The sequence below is a fragment of the Semicossyphus pulcher genome, unplaced genomic scaffold, assembly GCF_022749685.1.
Source record: "Semicossyphus pulcher isolate SPU_LCO1_2020_fin unplaced genomic scaffold, fSemPul1.0.p SCAF_16, whole genome shotgun sequence".
In the NCBI taxonomy this organism is placed as follows: domain Eukaryota; kingdom Metazoa; phylum Chordata; class Actinopteri; order Labriformes; family Labridae; genus Semicossyphus; species Semicossyphus pulcher.
The window spans coordinates 15758266-15778184 of NW_027211670.1; the positions used below are offsets into that span (position 1 = coordinate 15758266).

The 19919-nt window shown below is 42.5% G+C and overlaps 1 protein-coding gene across 2 annotated transcripts; it reads right to left on the minus strand.

The window, feature by feature from the left end:
• Nucleotides 1-180: 180 nt before the first annotated feature.
• On the minus strand, nucleotides 181-19437 carry LOC138593671 (ATP-citrate synthase-like). 2 transcript variants are annotated; one of them, XM_069664755.1, is made up of 29 exons: nucleotides 19300-19437; nucleotides 16114-16295; nucleotides 15643-15765; nucleotides 14785-14847; nucleotides 13718-13908; nucleotides 13072-13151; nucleotides 12192-12322; nucleotides 11296-11414; nucleotides 11053-11189; nucleotides 10689-10750; nucleotides 10244-10361; nucleotides 9738-9892; nucleotides 8701-8794; nucleotides 7842-7871; nucleotides 6013-6154; nucleotides 5572-5740; nucleotides 5373-5477; nucleotides 5062-5258; nucleotides 4880-4961; nucleotides 4654-4764; nucleotides 4437-4564; nucleotides 4262-4355; nucleotides 3773-3927; nucleotides 3508-3658; nucleotides 3237-3380; nucleotides 2957-3070; nucleotides 2296-2378; nucleotides 1658-1734; nucleotides 181-1583 (listed from the first exon to the last, which is right to left on the minus strand). In XM_069664755.1, the coding sequence occupies exons 2-29, from the start codon at nucleotides 16270-16272 to the stop codon at nucleotides 1489-1491; spliced, it is 3309 nt and encodes a 1102-aa protein (XP_069520856.1). In that variant the 5' UTR covers nucleotides 16273-16295; nucleotides 19300-19437; the 3' UTR covers nucleotides 181-1488. The 2 variants fall into 2 exon arrangements, with proteins under 2 accessions (XP_069520856.1, XP_069520857.1); XM_069664756.1 differs by lacking the exon at nucleotides 7842-7871.
• Nucleotides 19438-19919: the final 482 nt, after the last annotated feature.

Below are 19919 nucleotides of genomic sequence, written 5' to 3' on the forward strand. Positions count from 1 at the left end.
GATAAGAGGTACGGCTTTGTCCACAGGGGGCGCCAAAATCAACACAAACCTAAAGTTCCTCACAGGAGCTTTAAATCCAGATGCACGGTCCAATAATTTGTCTCAGGCTCACCACCTCTGTTCACACATCACACTTCTTTCACCTACATAAAATCTGGACAATAAACACTTCAGCCAAAATGAAAAGTAAAACAATAACTTCTTTATTATTATACTACATTATGACAGCATATTACAAAAGACAAAAGCATTTTTTTCACAGTTAAATAAAACAAAGATGAAAACACAGCAGGCCGTACACTGGGTAGTATCAAAGCGTTTTTGAGATGTGGTGTCAAGTCTTCAGCGAAAGATTTTCGTTCGATGTTTGTATCATATGAATAGTTTCCCCAAGTAAAGCAAACTGCTTTCATGGCCCCTCGCCAAAAAGATGCTTTCAAAGACTCACAGGGCTCATTCATGAAGCGTTTTGTTCCCCCTCCTTTTGGTGCTTCTACATGTTCCTGTTTTCTGTCACAGTTATTCAGAAAAGCAACACGAGTAGTTCCATTCATACTTGGTGTGAAAGACTCGAACACATCAAACAAATGGCTTCTAAATTACAGTAACTAATGACTTTTAACCCCTAGTTCTAGGAAAGGCAGTGGTGGAGTGACACTTAATGTATCATGTGTTCATTGAATTCCTTCTTCCCATTACAATGCCTCCTCTTCACGACATTAAGATCTAGACAAGCTCTGTAACAACAGCCACTGGACCCTTTTTTTAACTTTAAACAAAGACAACAAACTCCTAAAAATAACTTTGGTTTATTTTGTGGTGACATAGATCTTTCTAAGTGTGAGTGAAAACATAGAATTTAAACAAATATTAGATCTAGTGTTTCAACTAAGGTGCGATACTCAGACAGCCAGACAGCATACGTAAGCATGCTTCGTTGTGGCGTAAAAACAGGCAAATGCTGATTAAAATAAATCACTTATTTTTTTTGTTAGTTGTTGACAGTAGTATAAAAAAGACGATACTGTATTGCTGAGCTTGAACACGTTTCACATCAGCAGCTACTGAGGATTAATTATTCAGACTCTAACGCAGGAGCGCTTTAAGTCCCGCCCTCGTACCAACTTAGCAAAACACGATTTTGTGCAGGTCTTTTAAGTAGCGATTGATTTTGTGCTTCTTTAGCTGCTGTAGTTTGCATTGGTTTGATTCAAAACTGAATAAGTTACACCTCAGACTTTAAATTATCCATCAAAAACAACATCTGAAAATAGACTTCCCCTTTTAATCCGTAAAAACTAGATCAAAAAACCTCTACCCATAACCCTCGGCGAGACTTTCCAGATCATCCTCCCAAAGCTTCCCAAGGCAGCTGTTGTTATAACCGGAGAGTACACACTGTGTAAAGGTTAAGTGAGGTGTGTTATCGCTGCCTGACCCATAAGGGCATTAACATCTGGAAGTGTGTCCCGTCCTGCGACGTGGGGATTACATGGACATGTGTTCAGGGAGCACGTAGGAGATGTCATCCCACGGGTGGCGGTACAGACCCTGTTTCAGCCTCTTCTGGTCCAGGTAGTGTCCTGATGTAAGACAGGAACAAGTTAGAAGTCTTGTTTAGCGATGTAAAAGTGTCAAGTATCTGAATGGGACTCACCAATAAAGCCCATGCTACGGCCGAGGACAAAGATCCCATTTAGAGCACCGATCTCCACAAACTCGTCAGCCTCGTCTCTGTACACAGTTCAACATTCATGTGAGAAACAATACCAGACAGTGTGCCACCAACACAGGGAGCAGCAATTTACATTGACACATTTAGCATCTGATCTACAAACTATACATTTTGTAATTACTTTCGAAATTAAAATGTTCATTAATGTACTTGTCAACAACTCTAACTCCTCCTGTGGACACACACACACATAGAGGCTGGTGAATTAAACGACTCTGAATAAAAACAACGTTTTAAAATGAAATGTCTTCATAGAAGAAGTTATAATTGTTGAAAAATACTGTACATTAATAAACCTTTTAAGGTCTTTACATCTGCTTTCAATTATACTATAGTGTGTCATAAGTGTTTATAAACTCTATATAGGGAGTTTAAGTGTATCATGTCAAAGGTCATAGAGACACTTTTTAATCTGGAGTAACAACAGTTGTCTGCTTTAAAAAAACAGCAAGCCTGAATAAAATCCAAAGGTAGACTTAGAATAAAATTTATTAAATTAAAATAAGTACAGAGAAAGCTTCATACTTCTCCAGTCTTGGCTTAGAAGTGTGTGTTCTTACCGCGTGAAGCCACCACACGTCCTGAGCAGGTCCACGAAGGCAACACCAATAAAACCGTCTACGTTGAGGATCAGGTTGGGTTTCTGAAAAGAAGAAAGAGAAATTACGTAACATCAGCAGTCATCTCCACGGCTGGGCCGGTCTGCTTTTATACTGCAGTGTACCAAGGACAGGCTGAACAACACGTTTTCAGATTGGCAGGTTTGAGACGTCACAAAACCAAGGAACCAATCCCGTTAATGGACGGGGTGACGCTATGCATATTGTTATGTGCAACCTATGGCAACCACTTTGACGATGCGCGAGCCAGCCATTGCCTTTCATTCATCGTAATTTAAAAATGTTAACGTTACTACTACTAATTACTACATTTCAAGCTGGCTAAGTTTCAACAAATTGCCGCTAAACGACGGCAGAGACGTGTTTTGTTTTTCAGCTGTAATTTTACAAAAGGAGAAACGTAGCACATAGTGGGTGGACCCTATGCAGATTGGGGAAGGAGGAGATGCCTTGGGAGGATTTTTTCAAGGTAATTAAACGTATTTTACATATCAGGCGCAATTTATTATTTAAAGCAGAGCATTTTATACGTCTTAAAACATGACTGGAGCTGGTCTTTAAACGTTACCACTCTTACTAATTCAGCTGACAGATACTGTACCTTTGAGGTGGTGATCTTCTCTACGTCTAGGGCGTAGTCGAGCAGCTGGGTGGAGGGGAAATGCTGCTTGACAAAGTCCTTCAGAATCTGCACCCTCATGTCTGGGTTATTAATCTGAAAACAGAAACAAACCATGCTTCAGGTCGACGCTTGTGTCTTGTTTTATTAAATTCATTCAATTGTAACTGTTAGTATTCAAATATAAAAAGCATTCAGAGGTATAATACAAGCGACTTTTTAATATAGATATTGGAACAGGTAGCGTGTAAAAGCTGCGTACCGATTTGACCCTGTGACCGATGCCCATGATCAGCTTGCCGTCCTTCTTCATCTTGTTGACAAACTCCATGGGCAGCATCCCGCTGTCGAACGCTTTGCTGAACTGTTTTGCAGCTGCATCCAGAGCGCCTCCAAAACGGTCCCCCTGTGCGAGTTTAGGTACAGAATCAAGCGTCAGTTTCAACTAGTGTGCAGTAAAAGACAAGAGGAGGTCAATTAAGTAGTTAAAGCTACAGTGTATGCATAAGTGTTGGAGTGTGAGCAGCACTGACGATGGTGAGCAGGCCAGAGGTGAGGCTGGAGATGAGGTCCTTGCCGGCACGAGCACAGACGATGGTGTTGTGAGCACCAGAGACAGCAGGCCCGTGGTCAGCCGTCACCATCAGACACATCTCGATGAACTGGCAGGCGTAGCGCGGCAACCTGACAGAACACAGCAAACCTTATTCCACTGATAATATACTAGAGGAGAATCAGCCAACACTTCTTCTCTCAGTAACTTATTTACACCAGTCGTTGTTGAGTCATCATACTGACCTGCGTTGGAACCAAAGTAGTCCCAGGACTCCTCCTAAACCCATCTCCTCTTTAAACACCTCCGTGATGGGCATGCCGGCGTAGATCAGCTCCTGGCCTCGCTCGTCACAGATGCTCGTCATGAAAGAGGCAGGCTTTCGGATCAGGCCCAACTCCTGAAGGAGCGGGAGATTAAATAAATATAAGACAGATTCTAACACAGGTAATACACACAGTGTGAAGTAAAGATCAGAGTCTGTGGCAGCTGATGATTAACAAGGAATTTCAGTACAGTGACTCGGCTGAAATGTTGGAGGAAACAGTTGCGCCATTACTTATTTTGTCCAGCAGAGGGCACTAAGAAGTTATTTTTCAATTCTTGTGTGTCCGACTCAGGACACTCTTAGGTTGTTACAGACTGAAGGCTTCTATATCAGCCAAAACAGATGGTTACGAAGCTAGATATTCTAATGTGTGGTTTAAGTAAGGAGTAATGATGGCGGTTCTTACCCTGGCCCAAGAGTAATCCATGGGTACAGTTGGGGGAGGCACCTCCTGAGCAGGAACGATGGTACCGTTGGCCACCAGTTCATCATAAACAGTCCTGTTCCATCATATATTCACAATATCAGTGAGGAAAACAACAACGAATTACTTTGGTATGTTTGTGTGATGAATAACTCACTTTATGACGTCCCCGAGCTCATCAAAGCTCTTCGGTACGTAAGCTTCGGCGTCCCTCAGGGCCTGGTTCTTGGCTACAGCTGTTTCTGAGGCCTGGTTTGCACAGGCGCCTGCATGGCCAAACTGAACCTGAAGGTGGCAGTATTATAAGTTGAGCTTAAAAACATTTAATTACAAAGTTATAACAAGAAAATCCAAAGCAAGTTTTTTAAGCAAACCTCTGAAGCGAACATGGTGGCGCAGGTTCCGATACACCAGCACACCACAGGCTTGGTTATCCTGCCCTCTCTGATGCCTTGGCAGATCTTGTACTCCTCTGTGCCTCCGATCTGGAGATAAGAGACACATTTTATTAGATATAAAAAATGAATACAATTTAAAGTAAATGACGGTAAATATTACATTAATCCTAATCCAGAATTTAAACATTGATGAAGCTCCCACCTCTCCCAGCACCACTATCATCTGGACTCCTGGAGTGTCCTGGTAACGCAGGACGTGGTCCATGAAGGTGGAGCCTGGATATCTGGACAAAGACAACAGGGATAAATGATCTGAAAATCCCAAAACAAATAGGTTTCAGCTGCACAAACCGAAGAAAATCATTTACAAATAAGTTGATGTACCTGTCTCCTCCGATGGCCACCCCTTCATACACGCCGTCTGTGGTGCGGGAGATGATGTTGTTCAGCTCGTTGGACATGCCCCCAGAGCGCGACACATACGCCACGCTGCCGGGACGATACAGCTTAGAAGCCAGGATGTTGTCCAGCATGCCGCCCGTGTTCCCGATCTTAAAACAGCCCGGCTTAATGCCACCAACCTGGGACAGAGAGAGTTATGGGTATCAAATAACCATTTTCAACTTACATAAATTAATGATTGAACACATAAATACTTTTTTTAAAAGTCTATGTGGCTGACTATGGCTGCATACCGTAGCGGGGCCGATGATAGTGACCCCTTTCTCATCGGCCAACTTGATCATCTTCCTCGTCTGAGCTTCAGGGATGCCCTCAGCTATGATGGCGATGGTGTGGATCTGAAAACAGAAACAGATTAGAGATTATTGATCACATTTTTATTCTGTGATGTAACAGCTTGCATGTAAACAAAATCGGAGTTCGTCTTTGTACCTGTGCGTACTGCATGGCCTCCATTGTGCTGTCGAAGGCAGAGCGCAGTGAAGCAAAGCTGATCAGGACGTCCACCTCGGGGTGCTTCTTCATGGCGTCGGCCATGTTCTTATAGACCGGCACCAGGATCTCCTTGTGTCCCCAGTAGAACTTCTGCTTGTGATCCCCCCTGTACAGCACAGATATGTAGCGTTGAAGGATATAAATATGGCAGAAGAAGAAGAAATGTTATTTTCTTTCAAATACAAATATTGTCTTCTGATTTTTTAGGTTTAGTTTCCCACAAAAAGTACGAAATTAAAGTTAAATCAAGCTATCCGATGATATCTGAGGTATTTATTTACAAATCTCTGTTAGCACTGTAGGGACGTTCTAATTCGTGGGGTATAAAGTGAGTAATTTAACCCACTGCAGACAAATGAGTTATCTTGGGGGACCTACGTGAAGGGGTAGACCATGGCCGCCACGGAGGGCTCCTCCCGGGAGCAAACGTAGTCAAAGTCCATCATGCCTTGCACGGCGCGCGTCTGCATGCCCCACACCATGGCCTTGGTGTGTTTTCTGAAGAGCGTGGTGGCTTTGGCTGAAGAAAAAAAAAAAAGGAGGAACAGGGAGAGATGAGTCAGAGCTGGAAGGAGGATTAAAACATAATCACAAGCGAGAGAGAGAGAGAGAGAGAGAGAGAGAGAGAGAGGAGGGGGAGGCAGGCTCAGGAAAACAGCAGGTATGTGGATGGTAACAAACAGAGTACAGAGCGGTCTCACTCTGAGGACAAAGATACAGGAGGTAGAGAAAATAACCCCTCATAATTAAACAAACACTCCAAGGGAGTTAAGAGTTACGTGACTCTTAGTTTGTGAAGTTTGCTTGCATAAGATATATGTCGTTCACTTCCCCTTCACTTTTTCTGTATGTTTCTCTACACTTGCGCCAGGTGCCATACATCTGTTTTAGCTGATAATGCTGCTGTTACAAATTAATACAACTCAGAGTCTTATTATTTTGTCCACCTCCAGGTCACACTGTTAAAGCGTTAATTTGAAGTCTCCCATATTAAAATTTAGACACATTTTATGAGTCGTAAAGAAAACAGTTTTGCAGGAAGCTTTCTCTGCTGTATGTGTGTGAAGCAGCTGAATGCTCTCAGAGACATTACCAAACCAGAACACTCCACAAGTTTGACCCAAACACACAACCATTGAGTGCTGCTGATACAGCTGCCTACTTGTAATCTAATTAGCACATTAAAGCAAGGTCCACACACACACACACACACACACACACACACACACACACACACACACAGTGCAGCATCCCAGTAATTGCACAAGAAAAATGTCAATGTCTCGAGCAGATCTGAGGAGTGTTCTGTTATAAAATGCAGCATGTCATGTTAGTGAACACTGGGGCTATGAAGCTCTTCTTGTTAAGTAAACCACCATGTTGCCACACATTTGTTCCTGTCCTTCCAAGTCTCTGCTCTCTGTCCCGGCTTACTGCCTCCTTTATCTCTGATCTGATTTAAAAAGGAAGCTGAACATGCAGATAGACTGCTTTTAGGAGGACGCTCGTATTAAAGGCAAAGTGCAAATCAATTTCTGGGTCATGGTTTTGTAACATAAACTGTATAAAAAGATGGACGATATGACAGCTCCCTAAAAGTGAAGCCAAAACATCTCTATCGCCCCCTGCTGACTGGCTGCAGTATGGGTCATAAAGCCCGCCTCCTCCATGTTAACAGATGGGACATGAGTCAAACTATAAAATCTAAAATACACATCAAATTAATGTTTCTCAAATTCATTATAGTTAGTACTTATCATGCTGATTTACGTCCAAGTGTTCATTTTTCTGATAAGTGTTTTTTTAATTAGTTATTTGATGCTGTAAAAAGGATGATTGACAGCTCTGTTGACAAATACAGCTCCTGCAGCCGATCTGTTCCGGATCAGCAGAGTAGAGGTGGCTTCAATTTCGTACAATGGGAGCAGATGGAGATGTTACAATGTTACAATTTCATTTGACAGATGCGTCGTCCATCTTTATATACAGTCATTGGTTTTGTCCCTAGGTACCGGACAAAATCATGATGACAAACCATATCAAATTGTGAACGAATGTCTGTTCTGAAACATGAAATATCTCCCAAGTAAGCCACCACAGGACTGCGGATAAGAAGGACAGCGAACAGACAAAACATGGAAAGGCAGGAGGAAGCGGACAGAGGGCGGAGAGGGCAGGAGGACAGGTTTGTTCACACCCTTCCATACCTCCGCTGCAGCCTGAAGAGGCTTGCGCTTCTGTGACCCCCACGGGACGGGAACACAAAATACGACAAAATGAGGTCCAAAAAGAAAAAGGAGAAAAGAATGAGTGCATCTTAATCGTATACATTAAACAGATTTCAGTGCATTCAGTTATTTATTCACTAAATCACTCAATAAAAAGCACAAGAGAGGAAAGCCCATGCAAAGCTCAGCTGCTACAGAGCATGCCTTTACTGTGCTGCTGTGGAAAGCAAACTATCAATTCAGAATAACCTGTGTTTAGATGATAGACATGATTCATGGATTAGCACATTTCTTTCTACAGTTTCTATTCCAATGGCACCAACACAGAAATCTTACGCTTAAGAATATAATATACCCACTGGACTACTGAGGCACTGAAGTGTCAGGTGTCACAAACAGACACTCTCCTTTCTAGCAGGAGAGTGAGGGGGGGGAAGAAGAAAACAGAGGCAAACCGGTGTGGAGTGTGTGGGCGAGCCGAGCGCAGAGTGGGCATGATGGCACACCTATAACTTACCTTTCCAATCGGCTGTGACCACATTCTTCAGAGGCCACAGTATAGAATGAAGAGAGTCTTAGAGAAACAAGCGTGAGAAAAAGACGAGGGTGAGTGGACAGTTTGTGCAGCAAATCAAAGAGGAGAGGAGGAGGAGGATGAGGAGGAAGGAGAGATAGAAGGAAATTAAAATGCAGAAAAGCAGTGATGGCATTTGCGAGGAGGAAAGGAGAAATACAGGACACGGGGATGAGAGAAATGAAAAAGCAGACGTGTATGAGAACATATGGAGTGTTGCTGATAAGAGGCAGCGCGGAAGCGAGTGCGTGACGAGTGAGTTACCTGCTGGAAGACCTCCTTTGGACTTCTTAGCGGGGGTGGCATCATTAGACCGCCTGGGCTCAGAGAATGAGGCTGTCCTTGTTGCAGCTGGAGTCTGGTGCAGAATACATACATTTATGTTAATCAAAGCCCCACAGAAGCTTCGACATTTCCTGCTTATCTTAGGGTTTAAAGGGGGGTGTTATGCTAATTTCAAGCTTTATATTTCACTCTGTGATACCTGTGGAGTAGCTTAGCATAATATACAGTTGAAAAAACTAATTTTTCACGCTCTGGTGCTCTGTGCAGGCCCTCATACAGCCTGAAACAACTCAATCAGCTCCTCCCTTTAAGAAACCCCGCCCCTACAATCCCATTTTCTTCTGATTGGCCAGCTCTCCTGCTGAGGCTGTGACGTCACACAGTGCAGCATGTAGAAAAAACAGTGTTAAACCTGGCGTTCACAGCAGCCTGCAGACTGAGCTGAGAAGCCTGGGGATTACTCCGACATACTTTTACCAACAGATTTGAAACTTCACCCACGTTTAGTCCGGACATCCAACATTGTAACATTATATATATGTGTCTTAAAATGTGAAACAGCATAATACCCCCTCTTTAAGTAAATTGTGAATTGTGGCCTTTAGAAACTTTGTACTCTAAATGGCGTCTTGCTGACGTGGAGGAAAAGGCTGCAGAGCCCACAGACTGCATGAAAATACAATCATATCACGTAATACAATAGAGCTACTCAAGGAAGTTCCAAAGTCCAAACCTTTTAAAGTTTAGTGTTTGAACAACCCGGACTGAAGTGTCTGCAACACTATATGAACAAAAGCTAAATACATTTATCCAATCTCTTAATGTGTTACCAATCTATGCACCTTTTCTTTAACTGCCACAGACATTAAAATGAGTTAAGAGGATTTACATGGGGACAGTTCTCAATGTCGTGCCTGTCTCAAGCAACACAACAGCTGTAATGTGTTTAAACGAGAGGCAGAAGGTCTGCAGAGCATCCTAATTTCCCCCCTCAGCGTGTTACTGAATGAGATTACCGCTGCACTGTTGCTGGCATTGAGGAGGAAGTTGGCAGTATGAGCGTCCATCGGCGGCTGGTTAGGGATGGGTTTGTGGCCCAGAGCCATTCCGACAATGGCCGTCATGTGGGTCTCGGTACCAAACACATGGATAGGGATACCTGTGGTCTTTCCTGCAGGAACAAAAGCAGACTTTAACAACTCAATTTAAAAATGTTTCTACAAAATGCAGGAATGTGTTGGAGAAACAGAGCGGGGAGGGTGCAGACCACCGAACACACAAAAGCTGTCACTTTTTCTGCCGTGATCTCAGAATCGACATAACAGTAACCTCCTCCAGTGTCGCCAAGTCTGTTGTTTACATCCCGAACATATGGTAGTTGCATACAGCCAGAACTCTCTGTTGTGCCCTCTAGAGGTATCCTCCAGTAACACGCGTAGTGCATGGACAAGTATGTGAAAAATTACGCAAACGCACGGTTAAGCAGGAAGTATATCTCCGGCCTTAACGTCACCTCACTCACCTACTTCCCCCATCACCCTCAGCCCCTCCTGGTAGTTGGGGCCGCCACGTCGAACAAAGATGGTGACCTCGTGCTCCTTCAGGGGACCTTGGTAATCTTTGATGGCCCTGACAATGCCCTAAAGAGAGAGACACGCACAGGTCAGTTATGTGTCTTTAAAAATATCTTCACAGGCGTTTCAGGCACTAAGAGTGGTTCAGAGACAGTGTTGCTTATTTAACTTTATGTAACGGGACGTTTGGTCACACTTCCAGTGAATGTCCCTGCATGTAGGTAGGTATTACCAATGGAGAATTCCTCACACACAGAATATCGTCTGATATAATGTGTTACTTATTAAAAGAGTTTTGGAGCTGAATCAACCAGAGGAACAATAAAAATATAGTTTAATAGGTCACAATGTTGGCTAGAGTGAGCTGCTGTGTTTGTGTTCTCCGCGTTTCACCTTGAACGTGGCTGCTACATTGGTGAAGTTGGCGATACTTCCTCCGATGATCAGCACTTTCCCTGTGGGAAACAGAGAGGAGGCGACTTAAGAACAATGAAACTCGACACCCCAGTAACACAGTCTGGTGACAGCCCCTGAGTCTATTGCTGGCAACAGTTGCGTTGTGACAAAAGTAAGGCCCGCTAGCAGGTCTCATGGCAGAAGCAAGATCAGACTTGGATTTCCATGCATTGAAGAAGTGTCTTGTTCACATGATACAAGCTTGTCTGGTAACTCCCTCCCCTCACTTTCACCCTTGGCCTACTTTTCTGACAGTTTGGGAAACACACACACACACAAATGAATAGCTGGCTGAACCCACCTTGTGCATGTTTCTCTCGTGTCATGAGAGAAAGGATGGTTTTGGCGTAGTCGTAGGTCTGCTGTTCGCTGGGTGCGCCAGAGTACTCGCCATAGTTAGCCAGTTCATCCACCCCACCGAGGTCACAGATGGTGTCGCTGAGAAACAAGGACGATGAGTCAACTAGTGTGTCTTGAGTGTAGTAGGTGCTTTCATTCACCAGAGAACGAGCTCAATATAAACTCCTATGAATAAACTGAGTACCTGTAGACGACTGAAGCTCCTCCTCCAGCCACCATGGTCCAGATGCGGCCTCGAGGGTTCAGCAGAGTCAGCTTCAGACTGGCACCGCTCTTTGCGTCCAGATCAGCTATGTACGCCTCCTACAATAGACAAGGTATTACATCCTGGTCAATAAACATGAGTTAAACATGTACATATCCTATGATTAAACTGCCACAGACTCATTTATGTATGTTGCTACAGACCACCTGCTGCTGTGGACCTGCTCGACTGCAACACCTACTAACATCAGCCTTCCCCATAGTATCATTATTGTTGCTGCTAATGCTAATAGTAGACCTGTTGACTTCAACTGTTACAATTACGATTACCTCAGCCTTTATCATTACTCTGCTTCTCTCGCTAATTTATTTATTTATTTATTTATTTAGCCAATCTTCACCCTAGTCTACCACTATTATTGGCATTGTAACCATAAGTATGTGTCTGTTGTTGTTCATGTAACAAGGACATATGTTGTTGTGGTAACAAGAACATATGTTGTTGTTGCTCTCTTTGCCTGTCTCTATCCTGCATCTCCTTCTATCCCATTTTCGGCCCATCCAGTCGAGGCAGACGGCTGTTCAACATGAGTCTGGTTCTGCTCGAGGTTTCTGCCTGTTAAAAGGAAGTTTTTCCTTGCCAATGTGCCGAATTGCTAAGTGCTACTCATGGTGGATTCATGTTGGGCCTCTCTTTAAATAACTTAACAAAGAGTCGGTCTAGACCTGCTCTTTCTGTAAAGTGTCTCGAGATAACCCTGGTTATGATTTGGCGCTATACAAATAAAATTTGATTGATTGATTGATGTAAACACTATAATCAAATACATCCTAACACACACATAAAAACCAGTGTGATTGTCATTAAGGCCTCACCTCTGGATATGCTTCTCTGCCAAAGGGTGGTGGAAACTCCACATCACCCCACTTAGCCTTGCAGATGTAATCTGCTGTGGCATCAATCTTCGCCGCCATGTCGAGGACGTACACTCCATCTCCGGTGACGACTGGTAAATAGAGAAAAAAGATGTGTTATCCATTCATTTGTTCATGTTTTCTGACTGAGATGTAACAGAAGAGCATGTATGAGTGGTTAATGGGATCATTCATGTCTTGAACTGTGCATCTTGTTCTTATAAATTAATAATGAATCCCCTCTAATTACTTAATTCACTTTCTCGAGTCAATAATGCACAGAGGGAGCTGTTTAGAGTAACAAGACACTTTGTATCTTCCCAAACAGAAGACATGATCCTGCTTCTGAGAGTCCTTCAGTAGAACAAGAATACAAATACCTGCATTTAAAGTGATTTTAAAGGAGGGGTATTATGTTAATTTCAAGCTTCATATTTCTTAGCATAACTTACAGTTAAAGAAACTGATAATTTTTCTCACACTGGTGCTCTGTGCAGGCCCTCATACAGCCTCTGCCTGAAACAACTCAGTCATTTCTGTCTCTTTAAGAAACCCCACCCCTACAAGCCTGCTTTCTTCTGATTGGCCAGCTCTCTAAAGCCTGCTTAGGCTGCAATTTGTGACGTCACAAAGTGCAGCATGTAGAAAAAATATTGTGAAACCTGGCATTCACAGCAGCCTGCAGACTGACCTGAGAAGCCTGGGGATTACTCCAACATACTTTGACCTACAGATTTGAAACTTCACCCACGTTTAGTCTGGACATCCAACATTGTAACATCATATATATGTCTTAAAATGTGAACCAGCATAACACCCCCTCTTTAAGAAAACAACATACCTAGAGGGTTGATCTCAAGGTAGGTGAAGTAAAGGTCTTCATATAAGTTGAAGAGGCCAACTATAAAACTGGCCAGGACTCTACAAGAAGGAAAGAAAGAGTAGATTAAAATCAACATACAAGTGAGGACAACAACAAATCTTACTAGAAAACAACAGAAGATCAAATGAGGGCAGTGAAGTGCTGCTTTGCAGCATGATATAAATCATAGTGGATGACCGTTAGATTCCAAGGAAAGATCTTGTGGGAACTACTCTCAAAAGGCCAAATAATACTGTATTGATGAGATCAGCATGTTCTTGCACACTGAGAATGGTATTTGGAAAATGGGGAGCAGACTAAAACACACAGCTCAAGGTTGCACAAACTCCACAGAAGACAGAGCATCATGGATTAATATGATCAAACATTCATAACAAACCCTGAAAACTAGAGTGAATAAAAATCAGATTTCTACTGCCAGTAATGAGGAGACGATACATATTAAGCATGGTATAAAAACATGGCTGGTTAACACAGTTTATATTATGCAAGTCTTCCTGAAATCTGGGTCCTTATGTCTTATTTTCAACCTATTTACTTCTTTCCATTTACTTCTCTAGATCTTTTGTGTGGATAAATAAATAAACACCGTGTGTGTCCGTACTCTTTCTTATCATCTGGGACGTTCGTCAGGAGCTGCTCTTTGACCTGGTCCTCGCTCAGTTTTTCATCCACAGGAACCATCAGCCTCTGGGCCTTGGCGTCCACGTCACCCACCTCCACTCCTCCCTCATGGTGGAAGAGCACATGGTCACCCTCACGGGTGGCATAAATGCACACGTAGAACTCCTCCTCCTGTTGGGAGCAGCGTCGAATCGGGGCAAAGAGAAGGATGCACGGACATATTTAGTTTGCAAACAGCAGAGTGCAATCTCACTCATTTAGAAAAAGGCTGACAGGCAGTTTCAGTAAGACTCTTTGAAAACGTCCTCTTCCCTATTTCAGCAAAACTGACCTTCATACAGACATGTTTGAACGCATGCAGACCGCAACACTATTCGTCGTTTATAGTCGTTTTTTAAGTAGTACGTTTTCAAAGTCAGTAATTTCACTTTTACTTAAATATGTTTTAACTCACGTAATTCACTACATTTGTACATCCATCTGTTACTAAGGAAAATATTTATCTACAGATATGGGGAGCTGGAAAGAAAAACTGACTCGGAACAGGAAGCCAATCAAATGCATCGCATCAAAAACAGGCCAGTTAGACCAAAGTGTCATGCAGGAAACACCGCCAGTAATTTTCCCTCGCAGAACACGTGACTTGCTGGTCTACCGCTGCCTTGTCACACGTCGTAATACGCGTTAGTTTGGAACTGAACTGACCCTTTAATACACCACATCACAACACAAACAAACTAACTGATCGAGGCGACACTGAAGGGGGTACACGAGTACTTTTACTTAGTTACAATTTCAGTCGAGTAACAGCACTTCTACTTGAGTAGAATATTTCAGTCCTCCTTACACCTCTGCTACATACAGAACACACATTAACTTTTGTAACCTTGTTCTGCTGAGCAAGCTGACAGTCTGCTCTTGTGATTTGCACAGGTTTATGAAGCTCTAACTGTCTATGATTAACAGCTACAAAATAAAACCACAGAGCTTTCGAAAACTACAAACAGGATGCGGAATGACAAAATAAAAGAAGCCGTCATACGTCACCTGGGTGTGAGGGACAAAAGGCTCAATGAGGAAGTTCTTCAGGACGCCCTTTGCCTTTCCCACCTGTTCAAGACAAATAATGCATGTCATGAAGCAAAGCAAAGCATGTTACTCTAACTATTTATAGATTTGTAAGTTAATGAAACTATGGAATAGGTTTAATATTGCATGATACTATAAAAAAAAACAACACTTTTTTAAAGGGAAAAACTGGTGGTGTTAAGGACAGTGCAAGAAGAAGTGGAGTCCTAAGGGTAATTTATTACAGCTTCTAATCTTTACACAACCCCTCTTTTATTGTTATGAGTTATTGAGTCGGAGAAAAGCTCATTATAAACCATCAACAAAGCACCGACTACGAGCATGACTGGAACAGCCCTTCTGAAGTGCAGCATGTTTGTATGGTTGACCAGAATAGCCCCCGCTGCCTCCACTTGCATTACATAACCTCTGACCTGGCAGGTCTAAACATATGCTCATGGCCCCGAGCAATGGACACAACAACCCTCCGCACGCAGCAGGTCCATTTGCTGTAACTAATGGACAAGAAAGCGCAGTTTACGTTCTCTTCACATGCCTTACAAAACACAGTGTGGGGGTCATGTACGTTTACTACCTGGGTCTGACTGCTATAATAATAATTGGTTGTACTTCAGAAAACAATGGCTGCTCTTTGTCTGGATAACATGACAGCAAAGTGAGCAATAAAGACACTGATGTTAGACCTGCCTGAAAGTATTCAGTGCATTCATTTAGATGGGATCACTCAACCTGAAGGCAAAGGACTAAAAAATGCAGGCTCACTGTTTTGGGTCTTAACACTCCCTAAGGCAGACAGAGAAATTACAGTCAACTCACAGTGGTCTCCCTCATGAGGCGGGTTTTCAGCCACTCTTTGACACCCTGCAGGTCCAGGTTGATGCCCACCAGGTTGAGCTTCCCGCGCCGCTTGATCAGTTGATCTGGCTTTACCACCAGGCGCTGAAGGGGGAGCAAGTGGAAAACAGATCAGACACATTAAAGACAAGCTACAAATGTTGCACAAATACGGGTATGACAAACAAAACTGATACCAGGTTAAAATACAGAATTTATGCATCTTAAAAAGAACATAAACGTCCCGTTGCAGGTATTACTTTTCATGTAAACTATGATGGTAACAACATGATATCCTGCAAGTCGTGCACACACAGTTTCAGTGACGTGCAGTTTCTAATTAGCCCCATGATTTCAATAATCCCCCACCAGTTGAAGACACAACCTAAAACCATCACAGACTAGTAGAAGTCTCTTGCGGTTGCTGTATAAAGTCTTCAGTAGCTTCTTTACCTCTGTTAGCAGCCACGGATGCTCCTGCGTGAGGCGGTCCCAGTCGGTCTCAGCGGTGACGCTTGCATAGCGGAAGCGGTTCTGCACGGCCGCTGAGGTGCAGATGTACTTGTACAAGAAGTCTTTCCCGGTCTGCTCTGAGATGGCCTTCGCCGACATGGCAGCGCTAGGACGCACAGGACCTTTGGGAGGAGAAGGCCAACTGTTAAATTTACGACATATATTTTGATGGATGAACCAAACAAAACAGTGAACGCAGTTTAAGTAGCTTCAACTACAGACCAGGCGAATTCTTTCAACCAAGATGAGAGCTGCTATAACGTCCTGAAAGAAATAGATGATGATGATATGATTTAATGTTTGTGCATATGTGGGGCACTTGGTTAGAAGTGGTAGAATTAAATAGGTAAACAGTCACACATTAATGTCTTACAAAGAAGGACTGAGCATCCCTAATTTAACAGGTTACATGTTGTATTAATTTCAAGCTGGTTAGCCTTCTGAAGCTTTCTGATGCCTTGCCGGCTACATGTTAATAATACGTTTGTGATTTCTTCAGTGACTTTGTACCTAAGATACATGGAAAAAGGTGTTTATCTGTTGCAGGGCCATTGCTTTCCAATTTTACTTCAATAAAAGCAACTAGGAAAATCCAAACTAACCGAGAGACAGTAATGGTCCAAACAAACTGCTCAAAATGAGCTTGTACTAAAACTGGGATAAACAAGTGTCCTTAGGGCACACTAAATAGCACCAAATTCAACAACCCTTCCGCGTTCCTCACTGCTTATTTTGTAAGTGTTGGGGCCTAAATGCTGCGATTCATCTAAAAGAATCATTTCTCTGTTGAGGCTAACAAAGCTAGCAACTGGAAAAAGTACTGATTAAACGGTTATATATAAGAGTGAGTATAAGAGTGCTTTTATGTGACTCAAAACAGCAAAGTTAGACTTTATCAAACCTAAAAAATACAAAATAAATACTTAATTTTTACCTCCTTACCATCACCAAAGCCGGGTTTACCAACTGAACTATAGATGGGCGTCATCTCACTAATGAAGTGACAAAATTGTTGTCTTAAGCAAAATCTCAAAAACTGATATATTCTTCTTTTGACTGTTTTAAAGCTTCCAATGAGAGGTGCAATAATAGTCAAGCACTCAGCCAATCACAGGTTCTTGTCTTCGTGGTTAACTACAGTGTCTCCCTTCTATCAACAAAGCCTTAGCCTTAGTCTTGGGTGTGGATAACAAAGCCACACTGACATGCAAGTAAGGGTGTAAACACAATATTTAATTGATACTGATGACAAATCCTTGTTGCTACTTTCAATAATATATTAAACCATAGCCATACATCATTACACGTCTAAATGTCAGCCCTGAGACCAAAGAAGAAGTCTGCTTTGTAATGATTCGATGTTTAACGGCTGATTCATCAGCAAATACTTGTTGATTGTTTCACTAAATGCCAAAAAGTTTGATATTTCAGCCTCTTAGATGTAAGGATTTGCAACTAATGTGTTGAACATCATGGCAAATTGAGTATATTAGGGTATTTAGGACAAACCAGAGTAGCCGCCACTGAAGAGGCAGCCACTGAAACATCAGCCCTTACTATCAAATCATTTGGATTTCTGACAAATCAAGCAAAGAGATAACTATAAGTTTTATCAGTGAGAAAAACTAGATAGGATCTACAAAGACCCACAAGAAACTCTCCACCTACTGTTAATCTCCATTCAAATACTTAAGCTATCAAGCCTCGCCATCTAACACGTTACACAACAACAGATGTATCTGAGGAAGCTGATGGTGTTGACATTCCTGTTTCAAACCGCGCCGCATGTTGTCAGACCTGCTCAGCCAACCCATCACCGCCAAAGTTGCTCAACTAAAACAAACATACACCCATACTCACATCTATAGGTCATGTTGCCTTTGCCTCTCGTGTGTCAAGTTTACTGCTCTAATTTTAGGAGCCTAAACTGGTCCATAAAGTTCCTTTACCTCAACAGCCACAAAACAAACAGTGATAAGATAAGAAGTGAGCCCTGATAACGTACATCGGGTGATATATCACCTGAATACCGCTTACAGCTTGACGTTAACCTCCCATTAGTTAAGCAGGTAGACGGAGAAGCAAGTTGAGTGTTAAAATGTCAGCAACAGTTGCAGTTGCCATTCTGTCTATTTGCTTTGTTAGAGTAAGAAAGTGAGGAACATCCGATTTTAAAGTCATTATGAGAACTGTAATATTATTAAGTACTCATATCGATACTCGGTATCGGCAACTACCCAAATGTAAGTACTTGTACTTAGTCTGAAAAAAGTGGTATCAGTGCATCCCTACTATCTATACTCACCTCCTTGTAGCTGATAACATTTTATGGCGGTTTTATTTCAGCTTCTGCGTAAACTAAAGCACATAAAATCAGTCTGCAGGGTGTGTTTAAGCTAACCTGGAGAGTCTGTCTAGGATTTAGCTTAGCAGGCTATCCTGTCATGCTTTCAGAAGCAGATGTCCAAGTATTTATCTTGCAATAATCCACTGTTACACTCTATTGTTTGAAGCCATCAAGCCGTGAAATTTGTGTCACTGTTTCCAGACTCATAGGTTGAAGGAGGCTGGATTTGGATGCAGCAGCAGCATCACAGGGGCCAGCAAGGGGGTACCGCTTCAGACACGGCTAGCATCACTTCTCCCTGCGAACTGCATCATGAATGAAGCCCCCTGTACCAGCTACCGCACCCACTCCACTGACTGTAGCCCTAATGAACTAGTGCAATAACTTTAGCTTGGCTTGCAGTGGGTGGTTAAAGACCAACTTCCTGGTGAGGTGATGGCAGTGAGACTCTGTTTGTAGATGATGTAATTTTAAGGTTAAGTTAGCCTGCGCGTGCGGTTCTATAAAGTCTGCTGTATCTTCCTGGCACGCGATGAGTCCGTTTAATCATTTCAGTTTTGCGCATAAACTAACAGCCAAGTAAAAAGCATAGAAAGCGGATCCATATATATATACTCTGGCAGGATGACAGTGACTGCAGCTTTTACACAGACAGCCCTCACAGCATCTCACATCCGCCGACTGACAGGCTAACTGCTGTAGCCTCACTCTGACAGCCGTTAGCTAACTCTGCTTGCTAGCGTTAGCGCTTATAAAAAGAAATGAGCCAAAGTTGTTACCTTGTCAATGAAAGTAGTACCTCCTTGAAGTTCAGGACTCGTGTCCTGGTAAACAAAAAAATGACACAGCTAAAAAGAGTCACCTCTTCTTGTACCGGAGTCTGCTTCTGCCACCTCACTCCAGTCCTGTCGCACCATAATCTGGCGACCGATTACACGTCGATGCGGGCGCCTGATTGGTTTAACCACGGTCACGTGGTGATGTCAGTCACGCCCACAGTTTTATTATAACAAGCCAGCTACAATAAATCAGTATTTTATTATTCATATTTCCTTGTCCTTCTTTCTGCCTTTGTTACACAAGTACGTTTACTTTTTTTGTATTTCAAAGATTTATTGAAACATTTATATCCAATTGATAAAATAAATGTATTATTTTCATTGAAATTGAATTATTTAACAAAAAACCTGCAAAAGTGCTAAATGAAAAAAACTTTATGGGTCAAAAATGACATGATGACAATTTGGAATTTTTGCTTTCCCCAAAAAACCCTTAAATCCAGAAAATAATAGAAATGACTTGTTCAAATTACGGTGTCCAGTTTATACATAACTGTTGTTTAAGTGGGTCAAGGCTGCACGGTCAGTTTGATCATGACAAAGACTAAAGACATACTCAG